This window comes from Molothrus aeneus, chromosome 27 (assembly GCF_037042795.1).
Source record: "Molothrus aeneus isolate 106 chromosome 27, BPBGC_Maene_1.0, whole genome shotgun sequence".
Classification (NCBI taxonomy): Eukaryota; Metazoa; Chordata; class Aves; order Passeriformes; family Icteridae; genus Molothrus; species Molothrus aeneus.
This window is the reverse complement of record NC_089672.1, coordinates 2,841,265-2,864,229: the sequence shown is the minus strand read 5'-3', so window position 1 is coordinate 2,864,229 and position 22,965 is coordinate 2,841,265. Positions and strand designations below refer to the sequence as shown.

At 44.5% G+C, this 22,965-nt stretch overlaps 2 protein-coding genes across 2 annotated transcripts in view; one reads left to right on the top strand and one right to left on the bottom strand.

Moving 5' to 3' along the window:
* Nucleotides 1-3,410: 3,410 nt before the first annotated feature.
* Nucleotides 3,411-10,499, bottom strand: HAUS8 (HAUS augmin like complex subunit 8). The gene is made up of 10 exons (XM_066566309.1): nt 10,403-10,499; nt 10,168-10,271; nt 9,786-9,882; nt 8,848-8,961; nt 8,266-8,354; nt 7,575-7,646; nt 6,914-7,072; nt 5,957-6,098; nt 4,803-4,944; nt 3,411-4,100 (listed from the first exon to the last, which is right to left on the bottom strand). Exons 1-10 carry the CDS (start codon nt 10,461-10,463, stop codon nt 3,980-3,982), a joined length of 1,101 nt encoding a protein of 366 aa, XP_066422406.1. The 5' UTR covers nt 10,464-10,499; the 3' UTR covers nt 3,411-3,979.
* A 1,109-nt stretch (nt 10,500-11,608) lies between these two features.
* MYO9B (myosin IXB) overlaps nt 11,609-22,965 on the top strand; it is a 46,948-nt gene continuing 35,591 nt past the window's right edge. The window contains exons 1-3 of the mRNA XM_066566256.1: nt 11,609-11,646; nt 16,942-17,050; nt 19,822-20,715. Coding sequence (XP_066422353.1) covers nt 19,879-20,715 — 837 coding nt within the window. The 5' untranslated portion in view covers nt 11,609-11,646; nt 16,942-17,050; nt 19,822-19,878. The remainder of the gene's footprint in view (nt 11,647-16,941; nt 17,051-19,821; nt 20,716-22,965) is intronic.

The following is a 22,965-nucleotide window of genomic DNA, read 5'->3' as shown; positions in this document are numbered from 1 at the left end:
ACCAAGAATGTTGCAAAGGACAAATACTTCCATTTCTTGCTACCCCTTCCTCCCAGGCTCTCACCCACCTGGCTCAATTCACAACTGCTTTCAGTTTTTGGAGGGGAAAAAAAAAAATCCCTTCCCCCCAAAAAGCACCTTAATACAGGAATGTTAACAACTGGTCAAGAACTTCTAGCCTAAAAGATGAATAAATAGGTAATAAGTACTGCACAAGTTCAAACAAAACAAAATTAAATCTCCACTGATAGATGTTACAGTAAGGAGAACATCATTAATTCCACAGGGGAAAAAAAGACACATAACCTGAATAAAAAGAGCCCTTAATTTGTTTAGGATTCCAACCGATTTAGAGCATGTGACATTGTCAGAAAATAAGTGGAAAATACAAAATAAGTGGTGTCACATCTGTTTAGCTCCTGCTCCAGTGATTCTGCAGTTCTTTGCTGTTGTTTGTACAGTGCTAAATGACAGCAGCCAATTCTGTGAATATTCTGCAGTATTTCAAGGTGCAGGAGCCTAAAACACTTCTGCAAAGAGCCAAACCAGGACCACTTACAAACAACATCGGTGAAAATCAGGAAGAAAAAGTCTCAGTTCAAAGTAGTTTAAAAGCCTTTCCTGGAGAGGCCGAGCTGCTTTAGCTAACACTTGTTGTACCATTCGTACAAAGAATTACACAAGTGCTCCGTTTCAAGAAGGGCCAGAATGCTGAAATGAATGCCTCAGATCCTTCTGAAACAATGAGCGCACGTCCCCGGGCACAGAATTGCTGTGGAGCAGCAGTTTGGCTCCAGCCCCAGGACTCCCCTTTGCCTCGTGGGAGGATGAGGAGTGCAGCGAGTGCCGCCTGCAGCGGCGGCGGGGCTGAACCCCCCAAGATTTACAGCCTTGAATTGTGCTCACAGCAAGCACCTCCCCGGGGCAGAACAGCAACATTCCACTGCCCTGCACGGGGAAAATCTGCATTGATGATGCCTGTGTGCCCTGCACGGGGAAAATCTGCATTGGTGATGCCTGTGTGCCCTGCACAGGGAAAATCTGCATTGATGATGCCTGTGTGCCCTGCATAGGGAAAATCTGCATTGATGATGCCTGTGTGCCCTGCACAGGGAAAATCTGCATTGATGATGCCTGTGTGCCCTGCACAGGGAAAATCTGCATTGATGAAACCTGTGTGCCCTGCACAGGGAAAATCTGCATTGATGATGCCTGTGTGCCCTGCACAGGGAAAATCTGCATTGATGAAACCTGTGTGCCCTGCACAGGGAAAATCTGCATTGATGCCTGTGTGCCCTGCACAGGGAAAATCTGCATTGATGATGCCTGTGTGCCCTGCACAGGGAAAATCTGCATTGATGATGCCTGTGTGCCCTGCACGGGGAAAATCTGCATTGATGCCTGTGTGCCCTGCACAGGGAAAATCTGCATTGATGATCCCTGTGTGCCCTGCACAGGGAAAATCTGCATTATTGATGCCTGTGTGCCCTGCACGGGGAAAATCTGCATTGATGCCTGTGTGCCCTGCACGGGGAAAATCTGCATTGATGATGCCTGTGTGCCCTGCACAGGGAAAATCTGCATTGATGATGCCTGTGTGCCCTGCACAGGGAAAATCTGCATTATTGATGCCTGTGTGCCCTGCACGGGGAAAATCTGCATTGATGCCTGTGTGCCCTGCACGGGGAAAATCTGCATTGATGATGCCTGTGTGCCCTGCACAGGGAAAATCTGCATTGATGATGCCTGTGTGCCCTGCACGGGGAAAATCTGCATCAATGCCTGGTGCTTAAGGAACGTTTGGGTGTAGGTAGATGTCGCCTTGGTTTTTATTTTAAATTTTCTAAGCCTTCTGATGTTTGCATTATTGTAACGAACTTTCTGTAAATAATTTATTGTTTTGCGTTCTTTTACGGGAAAAGAGAAATTTGATGGACTGTTGGTTTGGTGTCATTGGAGAGGTGGCACTGTCACTTTTAGAAATCTATAAATGTTCGAATCTGAAAATAAACTACTCCTTTTTCACCTTAAGAACAGCAGAGTGTGTGTGTGCCGTGTTATTTCGTGTCCTGTGGTGACAGGTATACACATCCAGTAGTGTCTCAAGGGTAGAAAGTCACTTGACTGCCAAGGATGGGTTTAAATTTAAGTATTTCTTATAAGAAAAGTACTTTTTCAGACAATCAGTGAGGTGTACCATTAAGGAACCCTATGAAAGACATTCTGATATGCCTGTGCTGAGATATTATAATCAAGATAAATATTGGTTTTACTACTAATATTTAGTATTATTATATTATTATACTATTATTTTATTATATTTATTATATTATTATACTATTATTATATTATATTATTATAATATTATTATTATACTATTATTATACTATTATTATACTATTATTTAATTTTACTACTAATATTACTACAATATTGATTTTAATTTCATCCCTCCTCTCTTTTAAGAAGACCCAACTTTCAGTCTCAGAGTTGACACACTGATCATAAAGAGGTTAAAGGTGTGAGGACACACAGCTCAGCAATAATCCAAACCAGTTTCATCATGTTGGATCCTTTCTACCCACATCTCCATCCACCAAAACCAACCAGCCCAAACATTCCCAGCCAAGCTGACTTTGCTGGGCAAAGTTCTCCATCCAGTGGCCAAATTCATGGATGCAGCTCATGGCTCCTGCCCCAGAGCTTGATGCAGCTGCACCACCCACACTGCTGCTGTGCTGGATTGCAGCCACACAGGGGAACTGCCAGGTGCAGAGCGTGAGGAAAAAGAAAGAAATACCAGATGGATATCCTGAAATAACACTGGTTCACAGAGAAGCTGCTGCTAAAAAAATGACACTGAGATTGTAGGCAAGGAAGGTCTGAACAATTTGCTTTATGGGTGTGGCACATTGACTGATCCAGTTACTTAATTTACTCCTGGTTTTTAATAAAAGGAGGAAAGAATCTAGTTAGACCTTTAGTAGTACCTGAACTGCAGCTGAAGGAGTGCAAGGATAATACTGCAGGTATCTTAGGATAAGCCTTATAGACACAGCTTAAGCTAGAAATGTGAAAAATCATCACAGAATGGGGTTCCACAGGTTAAAAAGTACAGGTTACAACAAGTCTTCCAGAGAAAAATGTGAAGGAAATTATGTTGAAGAAACATGGCAGATGTGGCTTGGGTGTTCCTAGCACAGCACATGCACTCAGTGAGCAGGTTTGTGGTTTCTCTCCCCATTCCCAATCCTGTGGCCTCAGCACTTGGGGTGCTCATGGGACACTGGGACATTGGTGTGTGCAAGTGCAGCACTGGAAATGTGCAGTATGAGCCCTTAGTAGGGCCAGAGGGAAACAGAAGCTGCTGCAGGAGATCAGTGAACATACTCAAACTTGAAGGCTACTGATAGAGCAGTGGAGAATAGTCTTTATTATTAAAAACAATAAAATCCTTAAAGAGGAGTCAGGTTTATACAAAAGCATTTGTAATTTCAATAATTTATTTACAAGGCAATTAGGCAATGAAGAAGAAGTGAGAAGTTACCAAAACTTCTCACTTGTTTAAAGTGACCAGGCTCCTTCCAAGCAAGTGCTTTATACCCACCCAGCACATCCAGAAATTTGGGACAAATCAGAGTTCCTGCAGAAGTTGTTCAGTGAGCAACCAATGCTCAGGCTGTAATTACCACACAGGTCAGATTTGGCAGGAATAACACGTTTTATCATTTACCTTTCAGTTGTGTCAGGGCAGAAAGGGATGGCAAACCTGTCACAGAAATCCCCATTGAAAGCAAGCAGCGATGTCTCCCTGTGGGACAGGCTGCAGAAGCACCCTCCAATTCCTGTATCAGTGAGCAGCCCTGCTGCTGGCTTCACTGAAAACTGGGCAAGTTGGATGTCCACAGCAGCAGTCAAAGGATGAGGAGGCTGCTGGCTTTGAGTTAGTACCTACCCAGTAGTACAACACTACAGAAAGTCAGTTGAAATACCAGCGTTTCACAGCATCTACTCCATGCTTCTCTTCACACAAGTATTGGTTATGCAGAGAAACTTCTTTACTGGCTTCAAAGGACAGGTTCTGCACATCTGAGAAGCTCCTGGAACACATGAAGCTAAATCAGTGACTCTGAAGGACAATGATTCTGCTTCAGCCCAAAGACTGCATGCCTGGATATCTGCATCTTTCTCCTATTATGGACCCACCAGAAGAAAACAAATGTAAAATGTGAATTTTCTTCTCCAAAGTAAGAACTAGGAGGAGAGATGAGGCAGTTGAGTGGCTTAATGGTCTATTAATCTTCAAAGATTTGAACTCTAATCTCTTCTGGGGCAATGAAGGAAGGGAAGGACAATAGTCATGCTTTATCTCTTCCTCACCCTCCCAGGGATGCTTTGTATTTGTTATCACAACAGTTGAGGAGAAAACCCTTCTCTGTGCTCCTTGTGCCTCCTCAAGGATGACACATTTGCAGGGGTGTTATTTAGGACAGTCTGCAGCTCACTTTTCTGTCTCCTTTCTCCACTCCTACGTACCTAAACTTGCCAAGTCTGTTCTTGCTCAGTGAAATTCTCAGCTGAAGTGGCAGAGAATGGCACACTGAGGTGGCTCACCCTCAAAAACCCTCCTGTGACTGCAGGCAGGGCAGGGACAGAAATATGAGTGCTACAAAGAGAATTACACTTAGTGCTACCTCAGATAACCCTCCTCCAGCCTGAGCTCTGGATATATTCTGGCAAGGGATATAGATTCTCCTCCAAATCTTCAGTCAACAAATCTTTCCACCCAATTGTTGTGATACCTTTGAAGCCCTTTACTCAGTTGCTGAGACACTTCTTGAAGCTCTTTCAGTGCACCAAGTGCTTTTGCACCATCCTCTGAGTGGTCTGGCATAACTTCTGTCAGAAGCTCCTGTGTGATCCTTAATTGCTTTTCCAGTTCATCTGGAACATGAGAAGTTAAAGGTATTACTGAAAATGAAGCAGTTAATACAAGATATTAACAGCTGGAGTAACCTAGAGACAGGTGAACTAGATTACAAAAAAATATTGTTCAGCTTTCACAAAAGCACCATGAAACTGTGAAAGCCAAATTATTTTTCACTGTTGTGACTAGCAGCAGCAGCAGGCTATTAAAATTACTCATCAAGCTCTCATTTAGAGTATCTCAAAGGTTTTTAACAGAAATGTAAGAGGAAAAACAAGTTTTAGACACCCAAAGTTCCCTGGCCAGTTTCATGTATTGCTGTTGACATGTACCCCCCCTATGAAATTTATTCAGCTATTTCCTTCAACATTCATAACAAAAAATGCACCTATTCCTTTCTAGTTTTCTCACAAGAATTCTAAGTTCTTCAATAAACGTTTTTCATTTGTCTTAAAGGGCAAGACTACTGTAAATGAATTAAGAATCTTGTTTTTTGCAGACCAGCAGTTCAAAAATGTAACTTTTTGTCCAGACTTCAATACAAAATGCATGCACTGATTGATTAAATATTCTCTGATTCAAGACAGCACACAATAATATTTAAGCTCCAGTTCTGCAAGAAACATGAGCAAGTCTGCCCAGGTGAGTCTGTCCCTCAAACACAGAAACAAGAAAGATCAGAGCATTCCTACAACTTAGGAAAAAGAAACGGGGAGGAATGCCATGAACACAGTTAAAATACACAGAAACCTGCTCAAGAAGGTGTAGTGAAGACTGAGCTAACTTAAAACATTCATTTCTCCTCTGCTGGAAGATAAAATCTGTGTAGTTAAGTGGTTACACAGAGGTAAGGATTACACACAGCACATGTGATCACTGCTGCAGCCCAGTGCCCACACAGGCTCTCAGAGCACACACAGTTTCTCCAGGCAGGGGCAGATGTAGCAGTAACAATGTGAGGATTTTATTTTTTTTTTAGCATAAACCCACTGCAACTGACAGCAAATTTGAGAAATGAAATTTTCATACCAAGGTAGGTTTGCTTATCTCCTTCTATGTGAATGTTCTTTATGGGCAATTCATGTCTTGTAGCATCCAGGGAAGCTGCAAAGGTTTTGTATTGCTCTGTAAACTGCTCACACACAGCAACGAGGGGAGCCAGCACTTCAATCTGCAAGAGACACACTGAACAACACCTCTCCAGAAGCACCTCTGTAATACACACCTGGCTCACTGCAAAAAATACTATGCTCAAACCAAATGCCACTCTGAAATGCTTATTGACACAGGAATTCTGTCTGTGGTGCAATAATCCTATCAAACTGTTCATTGTGTTTTCCTCTCTGTCCTCAGGACCAGTTCCCTTGTTTCTGTAGCTCAGAGAGATTGGCAACACATCTGATATCTGATTTGATAGCAGATCCTCTGACTGCAATTACCAAGTGTGTCCTCCAAAAGCCTTGTTTGATTTTTTCAATGCATATTTGTTAAAAAGCAGCGAGATTCATTTTGAAAATTCCTTATTCAAACATTAATTATTCATTAGAAACCTGTCTTCTTACAATTAGGCCAGAACTACTTGTGGCTAGCACATCCAAACAAGGCAAATCAAGTTCACTTCTCTTTAGGGGTGGCATCTCAGCCCTGACCACAACTGGAGCTGCCCAAGTGTGCAATGCTCTGTGGTTTTGGGTACTTTCACCTCCTGGGCATCACCCAACCCTGCCCTGGCAGCCTCTGCAATCTCTGCCCTTGCCCAGGAGCTGCAGCTTCTCCTTCCTGCCTGTCCCCCAGGGAACTCAACAGGGACAAAGGTGCTGCAGATCTCAACAAGAAGGAGATATTTATTTCCTTGAAGATTATGAAATTGTAACCCTGCAGGCCACAGAAACAGACAAATCTCCCCTGGATCAAGGACTACTTCATAAAATTTGTGTACTTCATAAAGTTTGTGTAGCTATCAGAGAAGCATTAATTAAAACTCACCTGTTTGTCTAATGTTTCACTGAGCTTCTGCTCTCTCTCCTCCAGCAGAATTTCACGTTTCAGCTCCAACAGCTTCTCCTGTTGTTTCCTCTTTTCTTCACACATCATTAACAAGTTTTTTTCTGCTTTTTCCTCCATCTGGGCAACCCTTTTTTCTGTCTATTACATCCCAAAAATATTCCAAATTAAAGCAATGCTACATCTGAGCAATTAACATATTCTGAAAAAGAAATCCAAGCCTCAGACCAGAGCAAAGAGTTTCAATTAATGAAGAGGAGACCTCACACAGTAAGCACAGAAAATCAGAGTTAAAGACCCTCTTAAGACTCCTGCCCCACCCCTGCTTCTTTTTGTAAAGGAAAATACACACACAGAGCACTGAGGGAACAAAGTCACTGCCACAACCCTCAACTCCAGACAGACTCACATTCTTCCCCAAAAATTCTGCCCCCCCCTTAATTCCTAAGAACCAGCATTAGCTTAATAAACTGGCACTGAATCCACCCTAGGAGTTGTCACAGCAAGTCTTCTGTTTTTACAAATGATAAACATATACAGTCACAAAAATCCAACTTTTGCAGGTCAGGAAGCATTTAAGAAATTAAACAATTCCTCAATATCAAGTTCTATCTGAGACACCAAATGTTGGACCAACTCTCACCTTTATTCTTAGGAAAGTTAAAAGTAGTGTCTCAGATTCCAGCTCTGCCAGCAGATCAGAAGAATCAGTTTCCTTCAGAAAAGAAAAGAATATATTACATCAAGTCTGGTATTTAAACAATTGTTTTATCAGTGGTCAAATTAATTACCAAATTAATTACTAATAGTCCAATTCATGCCTGGAATCATCACTGCCAACAGGCAGCTCAATGATAAAACTTTGGTTTTTTAACACTCATGTTAATTAAATAAATCTCTTTGTTCCACCACATTTTGTAATATTTTCAGCAGATTTTCATAATTCTGGTAGAGATTTTGAAGTTCCAGTGCTACACTGAATGAGATCCACAAATAAGGCCCTTTTTATTAGACTGAATCAGTGTTTGTTCTCAGAACAAAAATGCCAGGAGATACTGAAAGATAATGTGATATAATTAAAGAGTATGGGCAGGAATGCAAGAAGAATCCACCTGAGGAGATGCAATAATGGGAACAGATTTTTTATCCCAAGTAAGGAAGGAAAGCTCTGGTCAGTGTCCAGGTGTCTGTGTGATCAACACACCAAACACTGCCAGCACTGACTTCTGCAAGGGGGCTTTAGATCCTCCCAGGACCTCAGCTGCAATTCAGATTAAAGATCAAATCTTCATTTCAAAATAAAGATCCTTACCAATGTAAGCAGTGAGACTCACCTCATCAGTCTCTCCACTTATTTTCTTTGTCTCTGAATCCTCATCTGAAGCAGATTCTGAGTAAGAACTCTTCTTGGGGTCACTTTTATCTGAATCACAACAACAAAGTCAGTGTGCTGCTCTTCTGTGAGGTCTATAGGGTGGGTCAACAGACCACCAGGTTCTTTAAAGGCAGAGATAATCTCAAAATTCTTGTGTGCAGCAGTAAGAAAGATCTGTGCTCTGTTTCTGGCTCTGCTATACTCATGAGCAGATGTGATCATTCAGCTTTAAGTGACAAACAAATGTGATCCACTTTGCAGAAGGGCTGACACCCACCTGTTACAGGAACAAAGACTCAAGAGAACTTTATTCCTTATCTTTGACTTAATTATTTACTTTTTGACTTTAAATAAAAACAGAGCACCCAGAAGATACCACTAATCAAAAGGTTAATTTAAACTCCAAAGGTATTGGTACCTCTGCTTGAAATCCTTTTGTCAATAGACAAGAATACAACGATTTCTTATCCCCAAGTTTCAGTACATACATTAAAAATAAAAAAAAAAACAACCCAGAAATGGCATATGAATGGAAATTTACCATTAATATCAGAAATATCAAGGTCTGGTAGTTTCATTTTCCCTTCATCTAACAAAGTGGACTGCAAGTCACCCTTCTCAAAACCAGCCTGATTCAATGAGCTGAGGTCCACTCCTGCAGAAAGAAGCTGTTATCAGACCAGGAGAAGCAGAACTAGGAGCATGAGGCTCAGCACAATTCACAATTCCAGGCTGTAGAGGCTCAGGGAAGCTGATCTGGGCACATCCCTCCCCTCACACCCCACGAGGACCTGAGAAATGCCCTTAGGCCTTGGCCTGGATGAACTGCACCTGGACAAGGCTCCTTTGGAGCTGATCAGAAACACTCTCTCTTGCCAGCAATGTCCAATGAGCACCTGTTTTCTAACGAACAGCCTTAAAAACTTATTTTTCTTGAATTTCCTAAGAAAGTTACCAACAGGAATTGCAGCCAGAATGGAAAATTATTATGGCTAAAGCTCACTCTCTAATGACCCCATAAAGTGAGACCCTTTGAGGTTCCAGTTCACAGAAAACTAGGGAATAATTGGTCTCAATAACTGGATATCTGTGGAGACAACCAAGGACTATCAGTAATACCAGACAGGAACCATTGGTAATAACAAAAGAAATAAAAATGGACGATTTTGCAGACATAGATTTTCAGTCACTACCATTTGGTTTAACAGAAAGATGAAATAAAAAAGCAGAGTAATGGTGAGGGAATAGGAAAAGAACCATTCAAAGCCTTGTGCTGAAGGCAGGAAAGACCCAATCACTCAGTTCCAGAGCCAGGACCTGATTTGTCTTAGTCCCACATCAAGCTTCTTAATTTCCTATGTATACAAATAATAACTATCAGCAATGCAATTAACATAAAATATCAATACCTTAGAGTTGTTAAGAATTTCATAGGTTGAAAATACATAAGAATAACTTTTAAACACTAGTAAAACTTACTAGCAGAAGCTTCATGAATCTGAGAGACAACTGATCCTGCTATAGTTCTAGACGACGGCAGAGAACTATTTGATGAAGAGGAACTTGAGGAAGCATCCTGAAAATAAAGAAAACAGCTAAGACAGAACATAATCAGCAATATCTTACCTTCAACTTAAATGCTGACAGTACACAACTAAATCCCAGGGCACCGTGCTGCTTTGCAAGTCATCCAGTACAGTCCCAAGCTCCCACCTGGCAGCACTGCACAACTCCTTCATAACCCCAGTAGAGGCGCTTTTCCCCTCGTTTTGTTTTGGGTTTTGTTTTTGTTTGTTTGGGTTTTTTTGTCCTCACTGTCACACGTCCAAGCAGCCCCACACGTCCAAGCAGCTCCTCACACCTTTTCTGCCTTTCGCTGAGCGACGCCTGAGCTTGGCTGTTTCGGCGCCTTCTTGCTGTGTTTCTTATCGAACTGCAGGTAGCGAGACTGAACGATTCTTCCTCCTGAAAGAGAGCAAAGAGAGCTCAGCCGGGCCCACCGCGGGCCGTCCCCGGCTTAGGTCGGGTCCCCCCTCGGCCGGGCCGGGCCAGGCTCCCGCCTCAGCCAGCGCGGGTCCGCCCTCACCCCACGCTACCTCTCCGCTTAGCTTTAGGCGTTTGTCCGGCCGCCGCCGTGCCGCCGGCCTCCGAGGACATCGCGCCGAGGCAGCGGCGGGCGGGCGGGCGAGAGGCTGGGCGGGGGTCGCTCCCCCTCAGCCCAGAGCCGCCGCAGCCGCCATCGCGTTTGAATCACCGCGCATGCGCGCGCCGAGGCGGGAGCGGTGAGGGGGTGGCAGAGCGCCCCCTGGCGGCGCGGAGGAATGAGACGAGCCCTGGGGGCTGCGCTGCTTTTCAATAAAGAGATAAAAGAGGGTCTGGCTACTCCTGCAGCACGGCTAGCCCTAAAAGTACTCCTTGCCTCAGGCCTTTGGTGGGAGGTAGCTTTAGCTGGTGGAGTCTCTTCTGGACTCATCAGTACAAGAAAGATAAGGGGCTAGAGGAGAGAATTCAGCGGAGGCCACAAAGATCATGAGTCTGAAGCATCTCTGTGAGGAGGAGAGACTGCTGGAGCTGGGCCTGGTTAGCCCAGAGAAGAGAGGGCTGAGAGAATATAAATATATCACTCTAAGTGGTGTGCAGAGGATGGTGCCATTGCTCAGTGGTGCCCAGTGACAGGATGAGGAGTAATGGGCACAAGTTAAAACACAAGACGAACCCCTCAACATGAGGAAGAACTTCTTTACATTAAGGGTGGCCAAGGACTGGAACAGCTGCCCAGGGAGGATGTGAAATTTCCCTCTCTGGAGGGACACGTTCCTGTGTCATCTGCTCCAGGTGGAGCCAGGGGTTGGACTGAGTGATCTGCAGAGGTCCCTTCCACCCAAGCAATTCTGTGATTCTGTGAACCACTGTGCCTCAGTGCTCTGACACACCGAGCACCAGCCACCCCACAACCACCGCAGCGGCAGGGTTCTTCGGTTTTGACAAAACTCCACCCCCGCTGCCTCAAACAGACAGACAGACAGATAGACAGACAGACAGACAGATAGACAGACAGACAGCACCTGGCTCCTGCTGCCACCGCCCAACCGCGGCGGCAGCAAGAAGCGGGCTCGGGCCTCGAACCTGATCCCCCGGATCATCTCCCCTCCCACTCCCTTCAGGCCGTGCTGCCGCCTCGCGCCCCCCCGCCCCGGCCAACCCGCGGGACTGCGCATGCGCGGGGCGAGCGCGGCGCTGAATGGGCGCGCCCCGGCCCCCCCCACCCGGAAGTGGCGCGCGCGGGGCCTGTGGTGGTGGCGGGGCCGGGCCGGGCGGCCGCGCTTCGACACCGGCGCAGGTAACGGGCCCCGCGCTCCTCTTCCCCCTGCTCCGCAAACCTCCCGTTCCGTGGCTATGGGCTACCCAGCGCTGTGGTGGCCGTGCCTCGCAGCGACCGGTCTAGCACCGAGCGCTGTGGGCGGCCGGGGCGGCTCTGAGGGTATCTGGGAGGGTCGGTGCCTGGGGGCAGATGCGAGGGAGCGTGGGAGGGTCCGGTCGGAGGGGCTCTCTGGGGGTCACTTCCAGCCCGGGAGTCACTTCCAGCCTGGGGCAGCCGCCCTGAGGAGCTCGGGGCCGGAGCGGTTCCCCGGGACGCCCTGAGGAGCTCGGCTGTTCCGGGCTCGGTGGGGCTGTGCCGGGCTCCGGGGGGCTGTGCCGGGCTCCGGGGGGCTGTGCCGGGCTCCGGGGGGCTGTGCCGGGCTCCGGGGGGCTGTGCCGGGCTCGGTGGGGCTGTGCCGGGCTCGGTGGGGCTGTGCCGGGCTCGGTGGGGCTGTGCCGGGCTCGGTGGGGCTGTGCCGGGCTCGGTGGGGCTGTGCCGGGCTCCGTGGGGCTGTGCCGGGCACGGGTAGATGCTGATAAACTTTGTGTCAGCCGTGCCCGAGGAGCTGGCGGTGCCCAGGGGAAGGGAAGTGTCTGAGCCCGGCTGTGCCTCCCGTCTCTCGGGCAGAGTCTGCCCGCTGAGCAGGGCACGGTGTTGCTTCCAGCTCCTGTTTTTTTACGTCCCCTGCTTGTGATTTTTCAGTGTTCTTTGATGTCTCTGACTCTCGGTATGAGCAGCCTGTAATTTTTCAGACACGTATCTCCCGATCTTACAAAAAAATTCGTTAAAGCTCTCAGGGTTCTTTGGTTTCTTTGTGTTATTTTTGAGCAGCTCTTGACAGCTGGTGTTGCTGCTGTGCTGAGATCGTGCTTTATCCTGGTGGCTGCCATTGCCCACTTGAATCGTGCCTCTTGCTGTGTGCATGTCGATAGTGCTCTGTCTTTTTGGCAAGCTTAGTTTTGCAATCTCTGGGAAATAAAACTTTTGCAAGCTCGGAACATCCTTTGTTACATGTTTCTAGACGAAAAGTATCAGACTACTCTCCTGACTCATGACAATTCTGGCCATCGGTCTGATACAGGTATGTGTGATCCTGGTGGAAGATGAATTCCCAGTATCATTTTAGCTTTGTTTTCTGTTACTCTGTAAGCATTTTGGCAAAATTCTCGCCCAGCTTTATTTGCAATTCGCGTTTGTGAAAAGCGAGAAGCGCTTTGGGTGCAAACGAGCTCAGCATTCTTTGATTTCACCTTCTGGAAAAGGGTGGCAGTGGAGCAAAGGGCTGGAGATGATCACAAGCTCCTGGCAGATGCAATTAGCCTTTCAGAGATGTCATCAGCATCCTCCCACGGTGCTCCTAGAGGTGGATCGGTATCGGTGCGTCTGCCAAGCTGTTTGCAAATAAGTTTGTCATGGGTAATTAGGAGCTCTTTGATTTCCAGGCCTGTTAGCTGGAATCCAGGGCTGAAGAACTTGCCCTAAAGTAACAGCGTGGGGTAAGCTTGCATTCCGGTTTAGGATGTTGGTGTCACACCCAGCGAGCTTTAGGGAGCCCTGGGTGACTTTAACTCAGGATCTTGTCAGGAACAAATCTATTTAATGTAGGGGAGGCAGCTTGGGGAGCTTTTAATGCATATTCATATAAGCTCCAAGATTGGTTGTGGCTTTTTTTAGAAAATAGTTCATCTTGGGTTTTTTGTCTTTGCACTGCTATGGGGTTTTCTGCCTGCCCTAGATCTGAAACGCAATAACATTGTGCTTTTCAGGATGATGCATCCGAGGCCACTTCCTCAATCTTTAATCTTTAATTATTCACATAAAACTCGGGAGTTACTGCAGTAATGCAAAGTCTTTTGTAGAACTGTACAGTTTGGGACTTTTTGTTTTGTTTTGTTACTGTGCTTGAACATTTGCCTCAACAAAAAGCTTTTTCACGAGTTGAATGTTGCAGCTCCTGCAGTGACAGCTGCCTGCACAAACTGTCCATTCCCAGGGGGAGGACTCCCAGGCCTGGGCTTTTCTGTGGAACCCAAAACGCCCAAGGAACTGAATAATTTAGGAAGAGCGAATGCAGCTGATGCAAGATTTAAAGGAGGTTCACCTAGGAAGGGATACTCAGTGCAGGCACTTTTCTGACCCACAGTGATTCAAACATTGAATAATCCTGTGCATGAATAACGGGTTTGACTCACATGCACACTGAGGCTAAATATGGCCTTTCCTCAGCTCCAAGGGCAAAGGGCAGGATTTGCATATCCTAGGCTTTTAAAAAGGAAGAATTCCTAAAAAATGCAACAGTACTGGCTATTTGAGCAGTCAAGGAAAAGAGAGAAAGACTCTGATTCAACAGAATGTTTTGGCTCAGTGGTTTTTTGGGAATTTGAAGGCTGAAGGTGTTTATCACATTTCTAAGAAACAAGGCCTGTTTATGCTAATATCAAGGAGGAGCAAAGCCCAAGATGCTGATAAGGGTTTATTTTTCTAATAGGAAGGATAGGAATGTCTTTATTTCCCAAAATGAAAATTCAAAGGTTTTGTCTGTAGAATATTGTGTTTTCTTGGTGTATCAAGTGACTCAAACGTGGCTTTTTGGAGTTGCTTTTATCAAGGCTTTATTGTGTTGTGTGTCTCTGATTACCAAATGAAACCCAATGCAGATTCCAGAAAAATCTGCCCTTTCTATAAAGACCATTGATACTAAACAATAAAAGTGTTTTTAAAGCTATTTTGGACATGTGTACATTCTGTTCACCCAGAAGTTCAGCCTAAAGTTTCTTCAAAACATTTCTCATCGGTGTAAATGCAACATTAGAGCAGTGAAACTTTTATTTCCTTTGTTGACAGCTGTAGTCCTGTTAAGGAAAAAAATTAAGAAAACTACAAAAGGTGGCAGAATGGCCCCCAAAGTTGTTTTGTCTTGCATTCTTTACCTCTGAGCCTTTCAGTTGCTTTTCCTTGATTCCTCAGCTGGGCCACATTTTCTGAATCATGCTCTCATGTGCATCTGTGACATCACACTTGTAGAGGTAACATCACTGGGAGGCCTGATAAGATGTCTGTGTTTTGAGATGAGATTGTGTCTGTTTTAATGGGAATTTGAGTCATTCAGAGGAAGTGGCTGGGTTAGGGTGGGGATTGGGATCAGGGCCCCAGGAGCAGGTAACTGAGGAGGAACTGCCTGTACCCAAAGGGATTTCTTTGACTTTTCCTGTGTTTCACTACATTGCAGCCCAGCTTCTCCTTTGTCAGGCACTCTGGGGCAGTAACTTCCCTGCAAGGTTGATTGCAGAGAGTAGTAACAAATGTGTTGTAATTTTTGTGTGGTCCATTCAGAACTCCTCCTTTTGGAGCAGAAAATCCAAGGGCTTTTAGTTAAAGAAAAGCAAAGATCTAAAGTTGTTTAGTCCAGCTGAATTTTTTTATAACCAAGGAAAACACTGATGTGTAACTGGAAGCTGAAGTGATTTTCAGGTAATCTACAAATGCCTGAAATACTGGAAAAAATTAAAATCAATTCTGCTCCATTAACAGCACCTGTCCTTATGACATTAGGTAGGACAAGGAACTTTGCCTTACCTATTAATTGGGAAATTTTCAAGTGTCTCTGTAGCCTGATTTGCTGGAAATTCCTGACTTTGGAAATCAAGGTTGGTAATAACTGAAGATTTTGAAATTGCTGAAAGTTTTCAATCTGACTGGACAGATTGGTCTCTTTTGGGGATGGTCACTGGCAGTTCTGGTGTGGAATCTCAGAGACCAAGTACCTGTGGCACATTTCTACTTTGGTGGTGAGAATTGCTTGGTGAGCAGCGGGAGCAGCTGGAATCTTTCCCTCTGAGGAATGCAGCAGTGGAAATGCACATGAAAATGTGATGAACTGGAATATTATACAGTTCATCCTCAACCATTTTGCTGTAATGGTAGCTTTCCCTTTTTAGCTTCTCCATGATTCATTGACTAAATATGTGCCTTCAAATTATGGCCTTATTTAAACTAAAGAGAGACCCTGCACTGATGGGGCAGAGCTCCCTGCTGGAGTTCCACTGTTACCAAGTGGATACTGTTGGCTTTAATGCCTATTAAAAAATTATTAATTGGCTTAATGGAGTCTGGAAAACCCTTACAAAACACCACCAAAATTACCATCTAGAATTGGAATTTTTGGTTTTGTTACTAAAATTGTCTGAGCAAAACGTAAATGTAGGGATTTTTTTCTCTTCTGTGTATTGAAAAGGGATTTCTTATAAGAAAAGGTATTGAAAGAACTTGAGGTAACTGCAGAATTTCCACCTCCAGACAGAAGGCAGCAGTGGTGGTTGGGCTGCAGGGTTTGCCTGCTGATGTGTGTGGTTTCAGGATTACTTTCTTTCTTGTATTTCTCCTTTTACCTCCAGTATTCTCTGCACCTGAATTCAGGCTTGTGCTTCCATGATGAACCAAATCACACAGAATAAATATTTCAATTGCTTCAAATTGTCTAAATAATTGCTCATAAAATGAGAATGAATCATTGCAAGCATCTCTTCAGACTGCTCTTGGCATAAACAAGAGGGTGGTACCTAATTAACTCCTGTAATTAACTTGGTTACTGGGGGCTGGCTGATTTTCTAAAAGGAGATTTGGCAACCAGGCCTCACTGGTGTCAGTTTAATTTTTGCAGTTTAACCTTCTGCTGATGTTGATGTCTCCTGTTTGCCTGAGTTTGTTTAGCTGTGAATTGCAGCCTGTGCCCTGTGTTGTGGCTTTGTCCTGCAGCCTGGTGATTGTACCCAACTGCAGGTCCTGATAACAGAGCCCTCTGTGGGCTCCTTGCAGACAAAGCTTGCAGAGTCTTTGCCTGGGAGGGGGCTGTTTTCTTCTTGTTGCTGCCCTTAGCTCCTTAATTGAAATTTGTATTTATTCTAGATGCTGTGTTGGTCATATCTTGTGAGTCCAAGGGTGATGTGGCTGCCTAATGAAATATTAATTTCTGTTTATCTGGAGATTGCATTCACTGTCGTGCTTGTGGTGCTATGGTAAAATACCATGGTCAAGTAATTCCTTGCTGTGCTTTCAAACCTATTTCAGGATAGCTCCCTTCCATCCCTCTGATATAGGTTAGTTCTTGGATAAAGTTGAAGTTTTATATCTCTCTAAACTCAGCAGAAATTTGTTAAGCAGTTTTTTCTTGCTCCTGTATTATTGAACTAAATAATTGATTTCACTTCTTGTTCACTTGCTGCCCTCTCCATCTATGATGTGTTCTTTATCAATAACTCTTTCCTTTTTTTTTAGAACCATCATGAAAATGTTTACTTTGATGCCAAGAACCCAACTTCTCTAGGAACTCACCCTCCAACTGCTTGAAGACACCTGTCCTTAGTTGAATACTGGGACTCATTAGGTAACCAATTTATAACCTGTCCAGTCAATGCTCTTTTGCTTTTATGTTCTAATTTGTAGCTTTGAAAAGTTGTTTAGTGAGAAGCCAGAGGTCTGTCCCTTTCAGAGCAGTATTGTCATCAAATAAATTTGATCTCCTTTCTAGGAAAATCACAGGTAGTAGAGGACCAGCAGGTTTTCCTCAAACCTCTGCAAGATCTGGACATTCTCAGGTGGAAAAATTGAATTTTCTAGTTGTCCCCACTTGGGCAGACCCTCCTGGCTCTAATGGCCTTGGGTTTGTCACTTGTAGAGAAGTGGCATCTGCTCTCTGATTTCCCCTTTGGGAAGTGTGAGCTGGGATCTTGAGCAACGTCCCAGATTTTGGTGGCTGACATGAGACAAGGTTAGGAAATGTGTGTTAGTAAAGTCAGCACTGAGGTTCAGCTCTTCTGTGTTGGCAAAAAGCTGGTGCAACGTTTTTTAGGGAGCTTTTTTGGCCAGAATGCTTACTGAGGGGACTTCCTCTAGCTCAGCAGACTGTGTGTCTGAAAGCAGTTTCTGGGGAGTGAAAAAAGGAAGTCTGCAAAAGGCTGTGTCCCTTGGGCTGGCTGAGTGGCTGCAGAGCAGAATGGTCACTGTTGTTCTGGTTTTCTGTCTGTGCTCAGGTGGATCCTCCCCTTGAGCAGCATCTGCTGTACATTCTACTCTGTGTCAGGGTTTGAGCTTTTATATATTAAAAATGCTCAACACTTGTTTAATTACTTCAAAGGTGCTTCAGACTTCTTTAGTGGTCAGTGGTAATTGCAGGAAATGGAGAGGGCACTTGGAGCTCACTGCTGCAGCCTTTTTATGGCCTGGCTCTTGGAACCAGCCCTCCTTAATGAACAGAGAATGACATTTAATGAGGAAAAACATTTTTGGGTGGATCATACAGTTTGATCAGAGATGTGTTGTGGTTTGTCTTGCCATCTGTGCCTTATTCAGCCTTCCTTTTGATGAGTAGCCACTCCAAATGACCCAGCCTGTGTGGCAGTGTCTGCTGTGAGCTGTCTGTGCAGAGTCCCTGCAAGCCCTGCTCCCTCCTCAGAGGCTGTTCATGAGCCACAGCTATGTCATATGTTTTGTGAAGTGATTCATTATTGCACTGGAAGTGGCAGCTAAAAGCCTCCAACTCTACTGATTTTAATTTGAAATGATTACTCTCTGTGGCCTTGTGCAAGTTCCTGTGCAGTTGTTTAGTGGCAAAAAGTAACTTCTTTGGCATTTCTCTGCCTCTTTCCTCTTTTTTTTTTTAAATGTATTTGGCATGTCAGTGTATAATTAGAACACTTTGTTCTTGAAACAAAAATCAAACTGCTATTCTCAGAATGCAGTTTTGCAGACTGCTAAAACAAAGGGGTATTTCATTATCCTTCTCCTTCAGTACCCCTTGATAAGCAAAGGAACTGTGGAGCTAAAGCAGCGTGGGCAAACTTAGTCCTGGTGCCACCAAACTGCACAGGAGAGGGAAATCACGGGGGAAGGCACAGATGTGACACAGTCTGGAGACTTTTAACTTGGCACTGAGGAAGAAGTGGCTCCTGAGGTTGGTGATAGGCTGGGTTACTGTCTGGCCTGCACCAAGGCTGAGGGGAGGAAAAGCCATCATGGTGAATGATTTTTGGAGATGTGTGAATGAGATTCCTGAACCCGGTGAGGAAGGAGTTGCTGTGATGGGTACAAAGCCTGTGAATGAAGTGGGTTATTTAGGATCTTGTTTACTGCCAAAAAGTAGCTGCAATAGGACTTAACTTTACTTTGTTGCCTAAAATGGAAGATAAAAGTCGTGTTCAGCCCCTCTGCAGCAAGGATGTGGTTCACACCAGTGGAAGGAGCAGTCTCTGGGCTGTGTGAGTGACCTGTGTTGAGGAGATCCCTGTGGTGTTAGAGGGGGCTGCCAGCAGTGTCTGCTCCAGGCTGCTGGGGCTCTGCTTCCTCAGAGCTCAGGGGGAAGATGCTCTACCTGTCCTGTATGCTCATGGAAAGAGCTCAGTTAGGGAAAATAGGGGGAAAAAAGTGTCAGAACCATTTTCCTCCAGTCTCAGTGTCAGAACCATTTTCCTCCAGTCTCAGTGTCAGAACCATTTTCCTCCAGTCTCGGTGTCAGAACCATTTTCCTCCAGTCTCGGTGTCAGAACCATTTTCCTCCAGTCTCAGTGTCAGAACCATTTTCCTTCAATCTCAGTATCAGAACCATTTTCCTCCAGTCTCCGTGTCAGAACCATTTTCCTCCTTGTATCTTTGTACACTGATCCCTCTGCCATAACTTGTGGCTGCTCTAAATTGCCACTGCTGACTTAATAAGTGACCAAACCCTGTTTCTGCCTCAAACTGCTGGTGCAGCTTTAAGGAAGAGTTTCTGTGGGAGGGTGGATAAATGTTTATGTGGACCAGGTCAAGGAAAGCATCTGGGCTAAAACTAACCTGGGGAAATAAGGAAGTTTTAGTTTGGACATTGATTCTGGTTTATTTTGCATTGTTTGTAGTTCTTGTGTGCCATGACAGGGTGGGAGGGGTGGCATGGGAATAGAAGGAAAAGTGAAAGGAGGCTGGGTGCTGTGGCAGCTCTCCACTCCATAGGATATCCCAAACAAGCTGTTAGAAATAATATCACTGCTAGTAAATGATTAAAGCACAAATGCATTATGTAACAACTGTATTCTCATCCTGCACAAAATCACACCTTGCCCTAATACCTGTTGTACCTGTTTTTAACACCTGATTTTTCATTTTTCTTTTTTTTTTTTTCAGACAATGGGCACTGCATATTAAGCAGGGGTGGAAGACTGAAGCCCATCTGGGGACAGAATGAGTTTAAAAGATGCTGACAGTGCAGTTTGCCAGGCAAAGGCAGCCTATAATCTTCATATTTACCCCCAACTCTCAACAGAAAGCGCTCCCTGCTGCAAAGTGACAGCAACTAAGGACAGCACATCATCAGATGTCATCAAGGATGTGATCAACATCTTAAACTTGGATGTCTCCAAACATTATGTCCTCGTGGAGGTGAAAGAATCAGGTGGGGAAGAATGGGTGCTCGACATCAACGATTCTCCCGTGCACAGGGTTTTGCTTTGGCCGCGGCGCGCTCAGGACGAGCACCCTCAGAAGGATGGCTACTACTTCCTGCTGCAGGAGAGGAACACGGATGGCTCCATCAAGTATGTGCAGATGCAGCTGCTCTCCAAGGAGACGGATGCCCGGCGCCTGGTGGAGCGGGGTTTTCTGCCCTGGCACCAGGAGGACTTTGATGACCTCTGCAATCTGCCCAACCTGACCGAGGCAACGCTCCTGGAGAATCTCAAGTGCCGCTTCCTAAAGCACAGAATCTACACTTATGCAGGAAGTATCCTGATTGCAATTAACCCCTTCAAGTTCCTGCCCATTTATAACCCCAAGTATGTCAAGATGTATGAGAACCATCAGCTTGGGAAGTTGGAGCCTCATATTTTTGCCATTGCTGATGTGGCCTATCACACAATGCTTAAAAAACACGTGAACCAGTGCATCGTTATATCAGGTGAAAGTGGGTCTGGGAAAACCCAAAGCACAAACTTCTTAATTCACTGCCTCACTGCACTGAGCCAGAAAGGGTACGCCAGTGGTGTGGAGAGAACCATTCTGGGAGCTGGACCAGTTCTGGAGGTAAATTCATGCTCAAGTTGCCTTCTGTGCTAATTGCTTTTTAAAAACTTCAAATAGCTGCTGTTGAAAGCTACTTCTGAGTCACCTACTTGGTTTAGGCTTAAAATGTCACTGGTTTAGGCTTGGTTTAAATGTCACTGGGCTGCAGTGGTGCTTGGCAGCGTTACCCCACTGCTTCTATTTCATTTTCCTTGTTCCGTTCACTTGACTTCCTGTTGCTTGTAATTTGTATTTGACTTAACTTTGCACCACTGAACACCAATATTCTGGGGCAGAGGTTACCTGTGTTTTCCATCTGAAAGTTTTAAAGGCATTTGAATCAAACCATGAGCAAATTTTTCATACATACTGTTCCACTGAAGCATCAACTGCTTGGTGTGATCCTGCCTTTGTGTGTGAGCATTTTACTGAACTCACTTTTTGAGGGAGTTATTTCTACAGCTGCTTGTGGATGAGAGCAACATTTTGAGTTGGGAGAAAAGTAGGAGTCCGTTTTGGCTTTTAATTATTACAGCATTTCTAACAGAAAGCAAAACTAAACATGTGAGAAGGAGGGGGTGCAGCTGGCCCTGCATTAGGTAATGTCAGGATAAACTTAAACTGATCTGTTGGGCCTTTTTGCTCTCTTAAAGGAATAACTCCAGAAGTGTGGATGGATGTAATGCTCACCCATAGCAAAATCTTCAACAGCAAAGAGCTTCAACACCATTATTGTAGTTTTTAGGTTTAGTTTCAAATGTAGTAACTCCATAAAAAAAGTTCAAGCTTTTCTTCAAGTTCTTCTCTAAAGAATGAGGAATATATGCAAGTTCTTTTTTGTGTTACTTTCAGCTGCTTGAAAGAAGAAGTAAAATTGAGGCTTTTTGGTTGCTGGAGTTCAAGTTTGCAGTTCTGAACAGAAAACAGGAAGGGGTCGCAGTGGAAAGCCCTGCTTGATCAGCTGCTCTCTCTGCCTTTGATAAATTTAAGTCTTTCATATCCTTGTCTACAGACCTGGCACAGCTGTGTCAAAGCAGGCAGAGATTTAAGGTCCTGTTTGTCTGCTGAGTGACAAATGCAGCTCTTCTGGGCTCAGAACTAAAATTCCTAACCTTGTTGGAGTCACAGGCTGTTGTGTAAACCTGGGCATGCTCATAAAGAGATATTTGTGTTTCTCCATGCTAACACTGGTTGTCTTAAATACCACAATTTCTTCAGACTTCCACTGAGCATTTTTCATGAGAAAATAGTCTTTTGGAATTGAAAACTCATGTAAGTTTGGAATTGAAAACTCATGTAAATTCAGTGTAGGCTGAGAACATAAGAGGTAAAATCCAGTTCTCCTGTTTTGATGCATCAGGGCTGATTCAGCTGACAGTGAAGCTTCCATGTCTCCCAATTTCAGTCACTAAGCATCATTTAAAAAAGAAAACCTCAGCTCCTGATCCTGGGGAGGGATGCACAGAAAGCTTACATTGCTTTGTGGAAGTTAAAGTGACTGCAGGCTCCTCTTGGAGCTGGTCACTTCTAAATCCATCCCTGGTGACTCATTTTGGGTTTTTACTGAAGGGAACTAAAGTGCTACAAGGGAGTTTTTCTTAAATGAATGTTTCTGGGGATTTTTTTTGCACAAACAATTTCAGTGTGCCCAGACTATTTGAGAATGCTCTGTTTAACTTTGAAGTTTTATTCTGAATCTTCATCAAAGTTGAAAATGTATTTTTGACTAAAAACTCCCATGATGTAGAAGTGGGTTGCATTCTGGGTCAGAACTTCCTCATTTTAGTTATCTCTAAGTGAAATGGGGCTGTTTGTAGGGTGACCTTGTGTGAAAGTTCAAGGGGTTAAAGCAGCTGTTTCTAGCACAGGTGGGTGAGCACAATTAGGGTGTCATGGAGGTGGATTTGATTTGATCTTTTCGTGCTTAGGGAACAGAAACATTTCTACTGAATCCTATTTCTGAGTTGGCTGATGAATCTGAGTTCAAATCTCTGAGCAGTTTACAGATAAACTATTATTAATGGTTTTTGTTATTTGATTACAATTTCTGGACTGAAGAACGGAGTTACAGCTGCACCATGAAAGAGTCGATGTTAAAAGAAAGAGTCGATGTTAAAAGAAAGAGTCGATGTTAAAAGAAAGAGTCGATGTTCAAAGTTTCTGGTGTTGCCTTGTCAAACACCTGAGAGATGCAAGCCCTGGTGCTGGGACCCTGGAGTTAACAATGAGCCAGGGTATCAGCACAAGGGCTGTCCCATGGGCTGGGAGGGA